Here is a 16,884-nt window from a genome sequence, read left to right as displayed (position 1 = left end):
CACAAAGTGGAAGTAACTCAAATGTTCATCAAAGTGAAAGGGTAAACAAAATGTGGCCTTACCCATAGAATGGAAAATTTGGTGTGGAAAGGAAAAAACTACTGACTCAGGCTGCAAATGGATGAACCTCAAAGACATGATGTCAAGTGAAAGAAGCCAGACACAAAAGAAGGCATATGGTATGATTCACTTTATAGGAAATGTCCAGAAAAGCAAGTCTATAAGACACAGAAAACAGATTAGAGGTTGCCTGGGAATGCGGGAGGGAACAAGGAGGGACTACAAACAGACATGGGGATCTTTTGGGGGCAACGGAAATGTTCTAAAGTTGCAGAACTCTATGAATAATTACACAAAAATCATAGACTTGTACGTTTTTTTAAAGTGATGAATTTTATGGTACATAAATTCTATTTCAATAAAGGTGTTAAAAAACTGAAAGTCTAACATAAGACATATGTTTTCTTTAAAGTACATATATAGGTTTTTTTTTAAAGGTAAAACAAAAAGAAAACTACATGGATGGACCTTGAAAATAGTATGCCAATTGAGAGAAGCCAGACAAGAAATACTGCACATTGCATGACTCCATCTCTATAAAATGTGAAGAGTCAAATCTACAGAGACAGAAAGTAGGTAACTGGTTGCCAGGGGCTAAGGCTTGAGAGAAAATGGAAGAGTGCCTCCTGATGGGTACAGGGTTTTATTTTGGGGTGACAAAAAAGTTCTACAGTTGGGGTGATGGTTCTGAAAATATTCTAAAAACCACCAAAACCCATATTTAACAAGCAAATTCTATGGTATGTGAATTATATCTCAATAAAGTTATCAAAACAAAAAGACGATGACGACAATGTTCAATTCTGGGGTAAAGACAAAATGTTTCTGGGGCGCCTGGGTGGCTCAGTTGTTGAGCATCTGCCTTCGCCTCAGGTCATGATCCCAGGATCCTGGGATCGAGCCCTACATCAGGCTCCCTGCTCTGCAGGAAGCCTGCTTCTCCCTCTCCCACTCCCCCTGCTTGTGTTACCTGTCAAAATAAATAAATAAAATCTTGAAAAAAAAAAAAGACAAAATCTTCCACCAGCAAAAAGGAAATGGAATCACCCTCCATGCCCAGCCAAGAGCAGCACTGATGGAGCGAGAACTCTGGAAGTGAGAAGACGAAGGGGCAAGTATTACCCACCTTGTTCAGGGAAAATCAACAGGGAATTCCTAAAATCATGGATTTAGAGACCCACAGATAAACACTAAGTGAAATCAATAGCTAAAGTAATCTCAACTATTTGCTTCTGAGAAGTGGGAAATGGGGCAGCGGACATCAGGGTTGCTATTTTTTTTTAAAGACTTCATATTTATTTGATAGAGACAGACAGACAGAGTACAAGCAGGGGGAGCAGGAGAGGGAGAAGCAGGACCCTTGCTGAGGAGGGAGCCCCATGTGGGGCTCGATCCCAGGACTCTGGGATCATGACCTGAGCTAAAGGCAGTCACTCAACCAACTGAGCCACCCAGGCGCCCCTGGGTTGCTATTTTTTAAATAAAAAGTCTTACAGAACTATTTGAATATTCAGATTGTGTGTACAAATAACTTGAATAAACCTCCAACTAAAATTTTGATTTAGACTATTAAAATCAGCTCCTCTTCGGATCCAGATGGCCTTGCCCCACTGTTTCCCCATGCCTGTGTTGCCGCTGAACATCTCATGTTATTCTGATTCCTGCTCTTTTCACCAGGACCTGTGCTCTCCCTCTTTGGACGTGTGGTCTTCACTGTATTCCTGACATGCTGCAATTATACAAGGTATCTTGTCTAAGTCTTTTTTTTTTTAAGATTTTATTTATTTATTAGAGAGAGAGAGAGAACGAGAGATAGCACGAGAGGGAAGAGGGTCAGAGGGAGAAGCAGACTCCCTGCTGAGCAGGGAGCCCGATGTGGGACTCGATCCCGGGACTCCAGGATCATGACCTGAGCTGAAGGCAGTCGCTCAACCAACTGAGCCACCCAGGCGCCCTTGTCTAAGTCTTTTAAAAATTATTATGCCCTCCTAACTCCAAAGCTATATGACTAATTCCCTCTGCTCCTGTATTTTTCTATTTTCTTCAAAAGAACTTGGGACGCCTGGGTGGCTCAGTCGGTTAAGCATCTGCCTTCGGCTCAGGTCATGATCCCAGGATCCTGGGATCGAGCCCCAAGTCGGGCTCCCTGCTCAGCGGGGAGTCTGCTTCTATCTCTCCCTCTGCCTGCCACTTCCCCTGCTTGTGCTCACTCTCTCTCTCAAATAAATAAAACCTTTTTAAAAATTAAAAATAAAAAAAAAAATAAAACAACTCTTACAGGAGGTGGGTGGCTGGGTGGCTCAGTTGGTTGAGCATCCAACTCTTGATTTCAGCTCAGCTCATGATCTCAGGGTCGTGAAATCAAGCCCTACATCGGGCTCTGCACTCAGCGTGGAGTCTGCTTGTCCCTCTCCTTCTGCTCCTTCCCCTGCTTATGTGGGCTTTCTCTTTCTCCCTCACCCTCAAATAAATAAGTAAAATATTAAAAAAAAAATTAACTCTTACTGGGCCTCCTGGGTGGCTCAGTTTGTAGAGCATGCAGCTCCTTTTTAAAATTTCTTTAGAGAGAGAACACACACATAAGCAGGGACAGGGAGACAGAGAGGGAGAATCTTAAGGAGGCTCCACACCCAGCATGGAGCCCAACACAGGGCTCGATTTCACGACTCCCAGAGATCACAACCTGAGCCAAAATCAAGAGTCATACACTTAGCAAACTGAGCCACCCAGGCGCCCTGAGCATGCAGCTCTTGATCTCAGGGTTGTGAGTTTGAGCCCCACATTGGTTGTAGAGATTACTTAAAAATAAAACCAGGGGGTGCCTGGGTGGCTCAGTTGGTTGAGTGTCTGCCTTCCACTCAGGTCAGGATCCCAGGGTCCTGGGATCAAGCCCCGAATCGGGCTCCCTCAGTGGGGAGTCTGCTTCTCTTCCCGCCACCCCTCCCCTGCTTGTGCACACTCTTGCGCTCTCTCTCAAATAAATAAAATCTTTTTAAAAAGTGGGGGGGCGCACCTGAGTGGCTCAGTTGGGCATCAAACTCTTGATTTCTACTGGGGTGGTGATCTCAGGGTCATGAGATCAAGTGCCGCCTCAGGTTCTGAACTCAGCACGAAGTCTGCTTGGGATTCTCTCTCCCCCTGCCTCCGCCCCGCCCCTCCTCCTGCTCTCCTTCTCTCTCAAAAAAAAAGGAACTTTTACTAATCAGATATTGGATTTTCTGGACTAATTTTTCAATGGGTAAGAGCTCCTTCTTGCTCAATTGTTCCTTTTCACAGCGTTCTGTTCATGTTCAGAAAATAGACCATCTGTGTATGTGTATATACGTACATATTTTTCATTGTGGCAAAATACATATAAAATTTTAACCATTTTTAAGGACATGGATCCTGCTTTCAATTCTGAGCATATATGCAGAAGTGGAATTACTGGATCCTATGGTAGTTCTATTTTTAATTTTTTGAGGAACCACAATATTGTTTTCCACAGTGACGCACCATTTCACATTCCTACCAATTGCGCAAAAGCATTCCAACTTCTCCAAGTCCCACCATCATCTGCACGTCCCCACCACATCCCCACTAGCACTTGTTTTGATAGCAGCCATCCTAATGTGTGTGAGGTGGTGTCTCGTGGTGGTTTTGATTTGTACTTTCCTAAAGAACAGTGATGTTGAGTACATTTTCATGTGCTTGTTGGCCATTTGTATGTCTTCTCTGAGAAAAGCAAAATCCTTTACCCATTTTTTTTTTTTAAGATTTTTATTTGTCAGACAGAGAGAGGAGAGCACGAGCAGGAGGGAGCGGCAGGCAGAGGGAGACATAGGCTCCCCGCTGAACAAGGAGCCTGATGCGGGGCTCGATCCCAGGATCCCGGGATCATGACCTGAGCCAAAGGCAGATGCTTAAGCTACTGAGCCACCCAGGTGTCCCTCTTTTGCCCACTTTTTAATCAGATTTTTTTTTGTTGAGTTGTAGTTTTTTTATATATTCTGAATATTAGCCCTTCATCAGATATGATTTGCAAATATTTTTTCCCAATCCATAGCCTGCCTTTTCAGTCTGTTGAACATTTTTTTTTTAAGATTTTATTTATTTATTCATGAAAGACAGAGAGAGAGAGGCAGAGGGAGAAGCAGGCTCCCAAGGAGCAGGCAGCCTGACACGGGACTCGATCCCAGGACCCTGGGATCATGACCTGAGCCGAAGGCAGACGCTTAACCATCTGAGCCACCCAGGCGCCCCAGTCTGTTGAATGTTTTAACACACTTAAATTTTGATGTAGCTCAATTTATCTATATTTCTCCTTTGTTGTCTATCATGGGTACCACGTGTAAGAAATCACTGCCAAGCCCATGTCATGAAGCTTTTTTCCTGTTTTCTTCTGAGTTTTATAGTTTTATCTGTTACACTTAGGTCTCTGACCCATATTGGATTAATTTTTGCACACTAAGGAAAGGTTCTTTTGCATGTGGCTGTCCACTTTTCCCAGGACCATTTATTGAAAATACTATTCTTCCCTCCAACCACTGAACCATACCCTTGTGGAAAATAATTTGACCATATATATGAAGGTTTATTTCTGGGTTCTCTATTAAAGCCTAATAATAAAATATAGTTGTGAGCCCTCCACCCCAACCCCCACCCTACTTCAGAACTCAAACATCAGCTGTAGGGTTGTTCTTCCCGGTCTTACTCCTCTGTCTCCTCCTCACCAGGGAGGAACCAGGAGCCCAAATTTTGTGTATCACCATTTTGCCATTTTTGTTTATCACACCCGGATGTACCTGTACATGAGACAATGGTCACTTTTGCTTGTCTTTATTGTGTTGTACTTTTTGGCAATTTACCTTTGTCACCTACATGCTGCCCTTAAGATCCATTAATGTTGCTCCAAGGACCTACTATTCACTCACCGTTGTTGGTCCATAATATGCCATCATGTGAACACAGACATTTGGCCTGTTTCCAAGATATTTATTAGTATGAAGAGTGCTGTAAGAATTTCTCTAGAGCTCCCCCAAATGGAAATCCTGGATCACAGAATATGAGAATGTTCAACTTTACAAGTTAATGCCAGTTTTCCAAAGCAGGTGCATCAATTTATCCCCCTCACCAGCAGCAGATAAGATTTCCAAGTCACTCACGTCCTCTCCAACACTGGTTTTGTTGATACCTTAATTTCTGCCAACAGACATCTTAATTTTTGCCAATCTAAATAACTGTAAAGTGGAATCTCACTACAGCCTTGGAATTCTAATGAGGTTGAGTATCTTTTTATCTGTTTAACCACTGTTCTTATTAATTCTTCTGTGACATGCCTGAGTGTCTTTTGTCCATATGTAGGAGTTCTTTATATGCGCTGGACCATAATACTTTAAGGGCTATACATACTGCAAATTTATTTCCACTCTGTGGCTTGACTGTTCACATTCTTTACAGGTACCTTTTGAAAAAGGGAAGATTTTTTTTTTTTTAAGATTTTATTTATTCATTTGAGAGAGAGAGAGCGCAGGGGGAGGGGCAGAGGGAGAAGGAGAAGCAGACACCCGCTGAGCAGATCTTAATTTTAATCTAGTAAAACTGGTCATTTTTATGTTAGAGTTGATTATTTTTGTGACTTTAAAAAAACCCTTTCCTATTACCAAGGTCATAATATTCTCCTACACTGTGTTCTAGAAGTTTTTCTCCAATTAACCTGAAACTGATTTTTCTGTACATTATGTATACATTCTTTCCCAACTGTCACAGCGCTAGGACTGAGGAACCTATCCTCTGCCCGGTGATATGTAATTCTACCTGTGCCATATATAGTTTCTCAGGTCTGTTTTTGGCAGCTCTTCTGTTGCACGGGCCAATCTGTGCTTCCCTGAGCCAACAATAATGTAAGCCTTGACACGGGTAAGGCAACTGCTCACACCTTACTCTTCTTCAGTGTCCTACAATATTAGGAGTTTATTCTTCTACACATTTTAAAACTGACTTGTCACATTTCCCAAAAGCCCCTTTGGAGATGCACTGACTCCACAGATCAATATAAGGCCGCTTCACCATGCTGAGTCTTCCTAGCCAAGAATATCTTGTCTCTATTTATTCAAATCTTCTTTAATGTCTCTTAATAAAGTTGTACATTTTTCTCCATTAAAAAATTTTATCCCTCTTATGTTAGTTCCCATTTACATCAAAGATGGTTTGGTCAGAAGAACAGAAACCATGGTAGGTATTTCAAAAATAAAGGAGTTTAATACAGGGCATTAAGTACTTTCAGAACAACCGAAGAGGCTGGAGTGTGCACAAAAGTGAGCCACCTCCAGCCTTCCACTCCCCCTCCGCAGTTGCAGTCTGGAGTCAGGAAGCCGCCCACAGGACAGGACACCGCAGAAAACCTCTGCCAACCACAGCTGCCCCGCAGCCCTGCGACGGCTGGCCAGAGGAGGCTATGGAGCCGCTGTACTCACTCACCTCGGCCTAAGCCCATGCACCCCCACACGACTGCCAGGGGAAGGAGGAGTCCACCTCCCTTCTACCTTCCAAACTGCATGGGAAGGATCTCCTGGGCTAAGTGATAGCCCAAGCCTGCTGGCAGTGGGGTCTGAATAAGAAAGCTCCAGCCCTCCAGCCCTGGAAATGCAGACAATATATTAGATGCCCAGGGGCGCCTGGGTGGCTCAGTCGTTAAGCATCTGCCTCCGGCTCAGGTCGTGATCCCAGGGTCCTGGGAGCCCTGCATCGGGCTCCCTGTTCGGCGGGAAGCCTGCTTCTCCCTCTCCCACTCCCCCTGCTTGTGTGCCCTCTCTCGCTGTGTCTCTCTCTGACAAATAAATAAAATCTTTAAAAAATATATATACATATTAGATACCCAGACTCTATCTAGCACACCACCCATTTCCTATCTTCCAAAAACATGCTGGAATTACTGGTCTGCTGTTCCATCTTTTCCCATTTTATATTTTCTGTATCTTCTGTACTCTTTTACTATCATTTTAGCAGGCTTTCAGAAGGACAATGCGATAATCTCGTAAGGTCCTTCCAGACGTCCTGAAGCCCATGTTCAAAATCCTGACCAAGCATGGCCAGGGCTTCCCACAGGTTTATTTAAACTCTCCCCATATACAGGAAGGCCACAGCAAAGGTAGTTATCAGCTAACTCCCTGTCCACACTCCCCTCCCCACTAACAAAGATTTTTTTTTTTTTTTTTTTTGGTAGGGGAGAGTGTTAAAATGAGGATTTAACATATTCATGATGTTTTTTAAAAATTAATTTAAAAAAATGAAAATATGACAAAATTTCAGCAATTATTGATGATTAGGGAAGTAAGAAACAAGTACTATACTTATTCCTTGTATATTTTCATAACTTACATTTCTCAGAACCCCAGAGATCAAAGCTTATTGCCACCTGGATCATGGCATGGCACTACATCATGGTACCGACACGGTACCAGAACCAAGGGGCAGCCAGGAGTGAGCCAGGAGGTCTGACAGCGCCTTAGCCCTCCCACCCCTCTTCAAACATTCCTTGGTCCTATCAGGGCTCTGTGAGTTTCCACACACTGCCATGATCATTGTGCCCTCAGTGGCTAGGGCCCGGAGCACACCATCCACTCAGAACTCCAGGCTCCTGTCAGATAGACTTTATTTCTCTGTTTGGGGAGAAAATATGGCAACCTTTGTAACCTCAAATCAACACTTGTGCTGAACGACTTGTGACCTCCTGTGCCAGGCCATGTGGCCCAGAAGAGAAATAAAATCCAGTCCCTGCCTTTATCAAGTCCACAGTGGATGGAGAGATAAACAAGATGAACTAGAGTGCCTACCATTGTTTTCAGTACCTACACAACAGAACAGTTATTACACACAACCTTAAAAGCTAAGCCAGAAGACACTTTGAGATCAGCAAGTAAGTCATCCTTCCATTTGAAAGCCAGCCAAGAATCATTTGGTTCTTTGTTCAGAATATTCTCTAGGAGGCTGGATATGAAGTCTCATCCCATAAGGCAGACCCAGGGAAGCTCCCAGTCACAACCACTGGTCCTCAGCAGCTGATAGAACATGAAGCATCAGCATCCCAAGCACGGGGTAGTTCATGCTCTCCAGGCTGTGACCTAAGGAAGGAGCAGGTGGGCTTCCAGACACACAGGGCTGCCCAGCTGCCACCATTCAAACTCATTTGGAAAGGCAAGTACCTCTACCAGAGACATGCATAATCCAATGAACAAGCTCCAGGGATAATTGGGATCCCCTCTAAAGGCCATCTTTTCAGGTAGTCTGACCAGAGCACCTCTGCTTATTTTGGAACCCCCTTCAAAGAACTGTCCCAAGCTCAAATGTCACCTTGTATGTGATACCCTACCTGATCCCCATGGTTGAAGGTAACTGGTTTTTCTTCAGTACCTGACCCACAGGAATTACAACACTCCTTCCATTTACCGAATGTTAAAAAGGACCTCCGTCCTAGGCCAGGTCACACTTAGGAAGAGGACAGGTCTCCTGCTTTCGGGGAACTCATAGTCTGGAAGGAGAGATCAAGCATGGGCACAGGTAATGGTGAGAAATACCGGTGGTTCTAGATGCTGTCAGAGAGAGAGAAGAGGTGCTGGCAGAAACCAACTTCCATCTGAAGGCCCAGAGATGTCTACGTGTTGTGGTATCATCTGAGCCAAGCCCTGAAGGACAGGTAAGATCTGCCCACATGAAAACAGAACAAGAGGATCCCAGGAAAAAAAGAAAGGCATGAATGAAGAATGTGGCTAGGAAATTCATCATGGGTGGGCACAGGAAACAGGCCAGCGGAGCCACTAAGGTGAAAATAGCAATACATCAGGTTGGTAAAGTAGAACCAAACCAGAATGTCAAGAAATTTAAATGCCAGGCTGAAGAGTTATTAGATCTGAGGTTCTCAAGGTAGAATAAAAACACCTTCTTCTTAGGGGCATTATTGGTGCTACCTGGGTCTTAAAACAAATTAGTGTGTGTGTCACCCACACATGCACGGGCAAATGCGAGATACTACATCTTCCATCCTAACCCAAAAGAACCAGGGATGCAGCAAACATCATTACTCATGAGGTGTATTATACTCCCTGAGGGTGCTGGGGCAGAAACCAAATGGAGAACCAACAGTTTAGACTTTCTGTTGCATCTGCATAGATCTTTAGAAGTCCATGCATTGTCAGAAGAAAACCCCCAAATGAAAAATTACTAGGGACTGAGTGAGCAGAATGGGTTGGCAGAGCCAAAGCCAGTCTAATGACACTCAACAGGACTCTAGCCAGGTCTCAAAAAGCACCTACCTCCAAAGCCAGGCAAGAGGGCACCACATTTCAGGGGCGCTGCTCTCAGGGCTGGAAGTGCCAACCGAAACGTGGCATCCTGGACACCCCTCTTGCCTCACCCCGGCCCTGACCCTGCGACCTTGCAAATTCTGGGATCTGCCTGCGTTGGGCATCTATTTTTAAAGAGAGAGAGACGGAGAGAGGGGAGGGTGCCAGCTCAATATAAGCTTCCAGTGAGTAGATCCAGCACAGGCTGCAGTGGATGCCATCCCCCCCGTCCTGGAAGCATAATCACGCAGCTGTGATGGAGCGGCAGGGCCCCGGGCAACTGCCTGCCCGACACACTCACCTGGACAGTCGGCTTCGTCGCTCTCATCCTCACAAGTCACCCAGCCGTCACACTGCCAGGGGAGGGGGATGCACTGGATGGCGCCGCTGCGACAGGCAAACTGCCCGGGGTTGCACCGCAGCTCTGTGGAACCAAAGGGCAAGAGGCCGTTGAGGAAGCGGCAGCAGCAAAGGGGACCTGGGACGGCCAGGCCTGCCGCCACCCGGGGCCCAGGAGCGTGGCCCAACACAGGCAGCCTGCCCACAGCCCGCCTCCTCAGGGGCCTGCACACGGGCCCCAAGGAGGAGCCAAGAGCTGTGCCCACAACGACACGAGTCCCCAGAGCAATGCACCCCCAAGACATCAGTCTTTATGTGCTACCTCAAACACACCTGACACGCTTCTGCTCTGAGTTGGGCTCTGCGCCAGACTACAGAGGTCACAAGAGGGCACACCTCCCACCTCGGGAGGGATTCTGGGTCAACAAGACACACACACACACACACACACACACACACACACTTCTGACAAAGAACACACACACACACACTTCTGACAACGAACACACACACACACTTCTGACAAAGAACGAACACACACACACACACTTCTGACAAAGAATGAACACACACACACACTTCTGACAAAGAACACACACACACTTCTGGCAAACACACACACACACACTTCTGACAAAGAACGAACACACACACACACTTCTGACAAAGAACGAACACACACACACACTTCTGACAAAGAACGAACACACACACACACTTCTGACAAAGAACGAACACACACACACACACTTCTGACAAAGAATGAACACACACACACACACTTCTGACAAAGAGCAAATCAGGAGGGCGCACCACAGGAGTGCTCAAACAGCATGAAGGAAGGAGAAACTGCCTACCCCTGAGGGGCTCTGGAATCCTTCTGAAAGAAGGTGGGATGTAAAGAGGGCTCCCAAGGCAGGTGGATGGTTTCAACAGACACATATAACGTAACGGGAAGGGAGAAAACATTCCAGAAAAAGTAAAGCTTATGGAATATCATAGGGCAGGAAAACATGCCAAGCAGAAGGTATGCGACAGACAGGGAATCACTGGAGGTAAGATGAGAAATATAAAAAGAGTCAGACTATGGAGGCTCTGAGGGTAAGATAATTCTGACCTTACCAGAAATGTTATAGGAAGCCAGACATTATTTAGTCAGTAACTAACATGATGAGATCTGTGTTTTAAGCAAGGTAGAACTAACAATGGTTTCTGGAAGCAATTGTAATAGGGGAACCACACAAAAAATATCAACTCAGTAAAGTGAGGACCTGAATTGAGGCAGGGGTCGGCAAATTATAGCCTTCGGGTCAACTCCTGCCCTTCCCACTTGTTTTTTAAATAAAGCTTTATTGGAACACAGCCACAAATATGTACCAGCTGTGGCTGCTTTTGAGCTACAACAACAGAGTTGAGACTGATGACTAAGAGAAACTAAATGACCTGCACAGGCAAAACTATTTACTCTGGCTCTTCAAACCAGACTTGTGAAGTGACGTGACAGCTGCTACATGGGCAAACATGGAACCAAGGAAAAGCACTGAGGTGTGAGGGATGAAGTCCTGCACACTAACCTGGTAACACAGGAAGAAGAAACAGAGCTCTCTTACTATGGTCCTGCTCCCTCTGTGGTCTTCCTTATTCTGGAATCATTCCACTGAAATCCAGAAAGAAAAAGGAACTATTCCCACCCCTGGGTCCTGTCCCATCACTGGCCTAAGTAACCAGAGCCAATCATCACTCTAACCAAGGTAGATGAGCCCACCAAATCAGATAGGACATAGAAGCTAGGCCTGAGCCCTCCCCTCATCACCACCCCGGGACGGCCACACAGGACATTGTGTACCATAGTGTTAGTACCTTCACGAGAGAGCCTCTTCAGCGTGCTCTGCAAGGAGAGACAACCCACATCCCCCCACAAGGGTCAGGCATATGTCTGAGAGTCTTCCACTGTGAGGTAGGGAAGGGAGGAAGGGCCAGGGAAAGGAATCATGAATCCAGTGTTCACTCTTCTCTACCTGCCACTACACACTGTGGTAAATCAATCAATCTAACCATAAGGAAAGCCTTTGTTAAATATATGACACAGACAAAAGAATCACAATGCTTTATATTTTATAAAGGCTTCCAGCCAAGATGGAGTTATAGGGATAAATTTAACTGCCCACCTGAAACAACTGGGAGAAAAAAAGAAGGGGGACAAAATATTAGAAAACACCAGTTCTCCAGATACTGACATCAAGCAACAAAGAATAGTGATCCCTAAGTCAGGGAGCATGTGAGGTAAGCCTTAAGGCCTCAAGAACATTTCCAGCCTACAAAGCAAGGAGAAGTACTCCAGGGGGTGCAGAAGACTCTTGGAGTAAGTGGATGCAGCTAAAAACTGGGGGAAACCAAGGCAGGGAGCACTCACAGGACAGCTCCCAGGAGTCCTGGAGAAGAGAGAGCGGCATAAAAGTAAGACTCCAGAGATCTAGAGAGGAACCCCTCAGGGAATGAAGCAGAGTACTGATCAGTGTGTGGTGTGAGGAAACTACCCCAGGCCACCCTAAAGGGTAACTGGGAAACAATAATTGAAGTTCGGCAGGACCACAAACAGTGCCTGTTCTCAGGAGCCAGTCTGGAAAAGCTCATAACTTGTGGGGCACTGAGTCAAGTACTCAGAAGAGTCCTGCCTTGTTAGTGGAGACAAATAAAACTCCAGACTAAACGCAGCCTAACAACAATTAAAAGCAACAGCTGAAAGGTTCAAACTGTTTCCAAGTCACATCCTAGAACAAACCTCAAGAATATTTATAGGAATGCAAAAATACGCAGTAACCAAAAAAGGCAAAATTCACGTCTGGCATGCAATAAAAAAATTACCAGACATGCAAAGAAACAGGAAATTAGGACCAAAATGAAAAAAAATCAATCAAAACTGACTCAGAAAAGGTACAAATGATAGAGTAGACAAGGACATTAAAGTTAAAACTGTGTCACAAATGCTCAAGAAGCTAGAGGAAGGGGCACCTAGGTCGCTCATTGTTAGGCGTCTGCCCTTGGCTCAGGTTGTGATCCCAGGGTCCCGGGATCGAGCCCCGCATTGGGCTCCCTGCTCGGCAGGAAGCCTGCTTCTCCCTCTCCCACTCCCCCTGCTTGTGCTCCCTCTCTGGCTGTGTGTCTCTCTCTGTCAAATAAATAAATAAAAATCTTAAAAAAAAAAAAAAAAAGAAGCTAGAGGAAAAATCAAACATGTTCAGTAGATATGGAAGATTTTAAGAAAGAAACAAATCCACTGCCTAGAGATGAAAACTGCAAGGCATAGGACGAACAGATTCAGTTTTACAGAGGAAAAGATGAATACTTGAAGACAACAGAAACTCTAAAACACCGGGAAAAAAAGGCTAGAAAACAATGAACTGTGAGCTGTGTGATACACAGACTTGGGAGGCAGGGAGACAGACAAAATATTTGAAAAAACAATGACAAAAACATTTCCCAATCTGATGAAAACCCACAGACCCAAGCCACTCAGTGAACCCCAAACATAACAGGAAAAAAACTACTCCAAAGCACATCATGATCAAATTCCTTAAAACCAGTGATAAAGAGAAAATCTTAAGAGTAGCCAGAGAAAAAAGACGTATTCTGCAGAGGAAAACAAACATGACAGCAGATTTCTCGTTAGAAACGATACAAGCTGAAAGATGGTGGAGCGACATTTTTTTTTTTAAGATTTTATTTATTTATTTGAGAGAGAATGAGAGAGAGAGCACATGAGAGGGGGGAGGGTCAGAGGGAGAAGCAGACTCCCCGCCGAGCAGGGAGCCCGATGTGGGACTCGATCCCGGGACTCCGGGATCATGACCTGAGCCGAAGGCAGTCGCTTAACCAACTGAGCCACCCAGGTGCCCCTGGAGCGACATTTTTAAATTCTGAAAACAAAAAAAGTAGTTAACCTAGAATTTTTTAAAGCAAAAACATGGGGGCGCCTGGGTGGCTCAGTCGTTGAGCATCTGCCTTCGGCTCAGGTCATGATCTCAGGATCCTGGGATCGAGCCTCACATTGGGCTCCCTGCTCCGTGGGGAAGCCTGCTTCTCCCTCTCCCACTCCCCCTGCTTGTGTTCCCTCTCTCGCTGTGTCTCTCCCTGTCAAGTAAATAAATAAAATCTTTAAAAATAAAAATAAAAAAATAAAAATAAAGCAAAAACATGTATCCTATATTGCGGAAGCAGAACTTTGACAACACCAGCACAAAAGCTGGGAAGGGAGGAGCAGAAGCACACCATTTCAAGGCTTAAAGCAGTCTGTCATGTGAAGGTCAACTGGAGGATATTCAAGATGAATGCCACAAAGCCAGCACAAGAGTTTTAACAAATAAGCCAACGAAGATGACAAAATGGATAAAAACACTCAATCCAAAAGGCAGAAGGAAAGAGAAAAGGAAACAGATGGTACAAATAGAAAACAAATGACAAAATGGCAAATTTTAATTAATTTTGCCTTAATAAACAGATGAGGTGATCTAAACACCTCAGTTAAAAAGCAGAATTTGTCACACAGGTTAAAAAACAAGACCCAGTTACATATTGTCTAAAAGAAACCCACTTTAGGGGCGCCTGGGTGGCTCAGTAGTTAAGCGTCTACCTTCGGCTCACGTCATGATCCCAGGGTCCTGGGATCGAGCCCCACAACAGGCTCCCTGCTCCGCGGGAAGCCTGCTTCTCCCTCTCCCACTCCCCCTGCTTGTATTCCTCTCTCGCTGTGTCTCTGTCAAATAAATAAATAAAATCTTAAAAAAAAAAAAAAAAGAAACCCACTTTATAGAAGGACACCCATAGGTAAAAATAAAAGAATGGAAAAAGATATACCATGCTAAAAAGAAAGCTGGAGTAGCTAAATTAATATTACACAAAGTAGACTTCAGAGCAAATATTACCAGGAATAAAGAAGGTAATTTAATAATGACAAAAGACAAAATAATCCTAAAATGTTTATGTATCTAAAGCAGAGATTTAAAATATGAAGGAAAAACTGCTATCATAGACAAATTCACAACTAATTTCCATCCCCTCTCTCAATAACTGAAAGGAGAAGCAGACAGGAAATCAGCAAAGATACAGATAACCTGAACAACACCAACTGACATTTCCAGAACTCTCCAGCCAACAGCAGAATACACATTCTTTTCATAAGTGTATATAACATTTACCATAATAGATAATATTATGGGCCATAGAACAAATTGCCAATAAATTTATGATTCAAAGCATACAGAGGATTTGTTTGGCTACAAAAGAATTAAATGAAAAATCAATGGCAGAAAGATATCTGGAAAAGCCCCGGACTATATGGAAACAACTGACACACTTCCAAATAGCCTACCGGTCAAAGAAGAAATGAAAAGGGAAATTAGAAAGCATTTTAAATTGATGAAAATTTGTGGGATGCAACTAAAACAGTTCCCAGAGGCAAATGTAATGCATTAAACTCCTGTTATCAGAAAAGGAGGTCTCGAATCAGTAATCTCAGCTTCTTCTTTAAGAAATTAGAAAAGCAAAGCAAATGAAACCCAAAGCAAACAGCAGAAAAGAAAAAATGAAGATCGGAGTGGAAATATACAAAACAGAGTATTAGAGAAAATAATGAAAACAAAAGCTGTTTTTCTACAAGATTAATAACATTGATAAACCTCTACTCAACCTAGTCAGGAAACAAATTAAGAACACAAAATAGCACCGTCAGAAGAGAGATGTCATCACTAGGATTTCAGAGATATTAAAAAGGATAATAAAGAATGGGAGAATAATAAGGCAATAGTACAAACAACTTTGTATCAGTAAGTTTGACAACTTAGATAAAATAAATTCCCTGAAAGGCACAAACTACCAAAGCTCACTCAAAAAGGCAGCCCAGACACCTGTGTAACCTTATAGCTACGTAAGAAACTGAATTTTTAGTTGAGACCTAAGAAAACTCCAGACCCAGATGGCTTCACTGGAAAATTCTACCACATTTAAGGAAGAAATAAGATCAATTCTTTTTTCCTAAGAATTTATTTATTTATTTATTTGAGAGAGAGAGCAGGGGAAGGAGCAGAGGAGGAGAGAATCCCAAGCAGATCCCACGAAGCTGAGTGTGGAGCCTGTAGTGGGGCTCAATCCCACAACCCCAAGACCACAACCTGAGCTGAAACCAAGAGTCAGATGCTCAACCAACTGCACAACCCAGGCGCCCCAAAATAAGACCAATTCTATACAAATTGTTCCAGAAATTAAAATATTTAAAATTACCTTAACAGTATCAAAAAAATAGGAAATACTCAGGGATAAATCTAATGACAGATGACAAGTCCTATACATTGAAAATTACAGAATATTGGGCACCTGGGTGGCTCAGTTGGTTGAGCGACTGCCTTTGGCTCAGGTCATGATCCTGGAGTCCCGGGATCGAGTCCCGCATCGGGCTCTCTGCTCAGCAGGGAGTCTGCTTCTCCCTCTGACCCTCTTCCCTCTCGTGCTTTCTATCTCTCATTCTCTCTCTCTCTGAAATAAATAAAATCTTTAAAAAAAAAAAAAAAGAAAATTACAGAATATTGCTAAGAGCAATTTTTTAAAGACCTAAACCCATGGGGACATAATGAAGTGTTCATGGATCAATAGACCCAACGTCGTTAAGACACCAATTCTAGGGGCACCGGCGTGGCTCAGTTGGTTGAGTGACTCTTGGTTTCAGTTCAGGTCATGATCTCAGGGTCCTGGAATCGAGGCCCACATTGGGCTCCCCACTCAGTGGGGAGTCTGCTTAAGGATGTTCTCTCTCCCTCTCCCTGCTCATGCTCTCTTGCTCTAAAATAAATAAATCTTAAAAAAAAAAGATACCCATTCTACCCACATCCATCTACAGATTCAATGCAATCCCAATCAATATTCCAGCAGGCCTTTTTGTAGAAATTGACAAACTGACTCTAAGATTCAAACGAAAATGCAAAGGACTTAAAATACCCCAAACAACTTTGGAAAGGAAGAACAAAGTTGGAGGACTTGTACTATTTGACTTCAAGAATTACTGTAAAGGTACAGTAATCAAGATAGTGTGCCATAAGCATCAAAGACAAGCATCAAGATCAATTGAACCAGAGTAGAGTCTAGAAATAGGCCCACATATGTGGTGGTGATTTAC

The 16,884-nt window shown here is 43.9% G+C and overlaps 1 protein-coding gene across 2 annotated transcripts in view; it reads right to left on the bottom strand.

Moving 5' to 3' along the window:
- The window catches only part of DGCR2 (DiGeorge syndrome critical region gene 2), an 82,781-nt gene that overhangs the window by 43,359 nt on the left and 22,538 nt on the right, over positions 1-16,884 (bottom strand). For both annotated transcript variants that reach the window (XM_028095920.1, XM_028095921.1), the window contains exon 2: positions 9,682-9,804. In XM_028095920.1, coding sequence (XP_027951721.1) covers positions 9,682-9,804 — 123 coding nt within the window. The remainder of the gene's footprint in view (positions 1-9,681; positions 9,805-16,884) is intronic.

The sequence above is a fragment of the Eumetopias jubatus genome, unplaced genomic scaffold (genome assembly GCF_037043125.1).
Source record: "Eumetopias jubatus isolate StellerSeaLion01/CBP00866 unplaced genomic scaffold, mEumJub1_p1.0 scaffold_16, whole genome shotgun sequence".
In the NCBI taxonomy this organism is placed as follows: Eukaryota; Metazoa; Chordata; class Mammalia; order Carnivora; family Otariidae; genus Eumetopias; species Eumetopias jubatus.
This window is presented reverse-complemented; position numbering and strand designations above follow the sequence as displayed.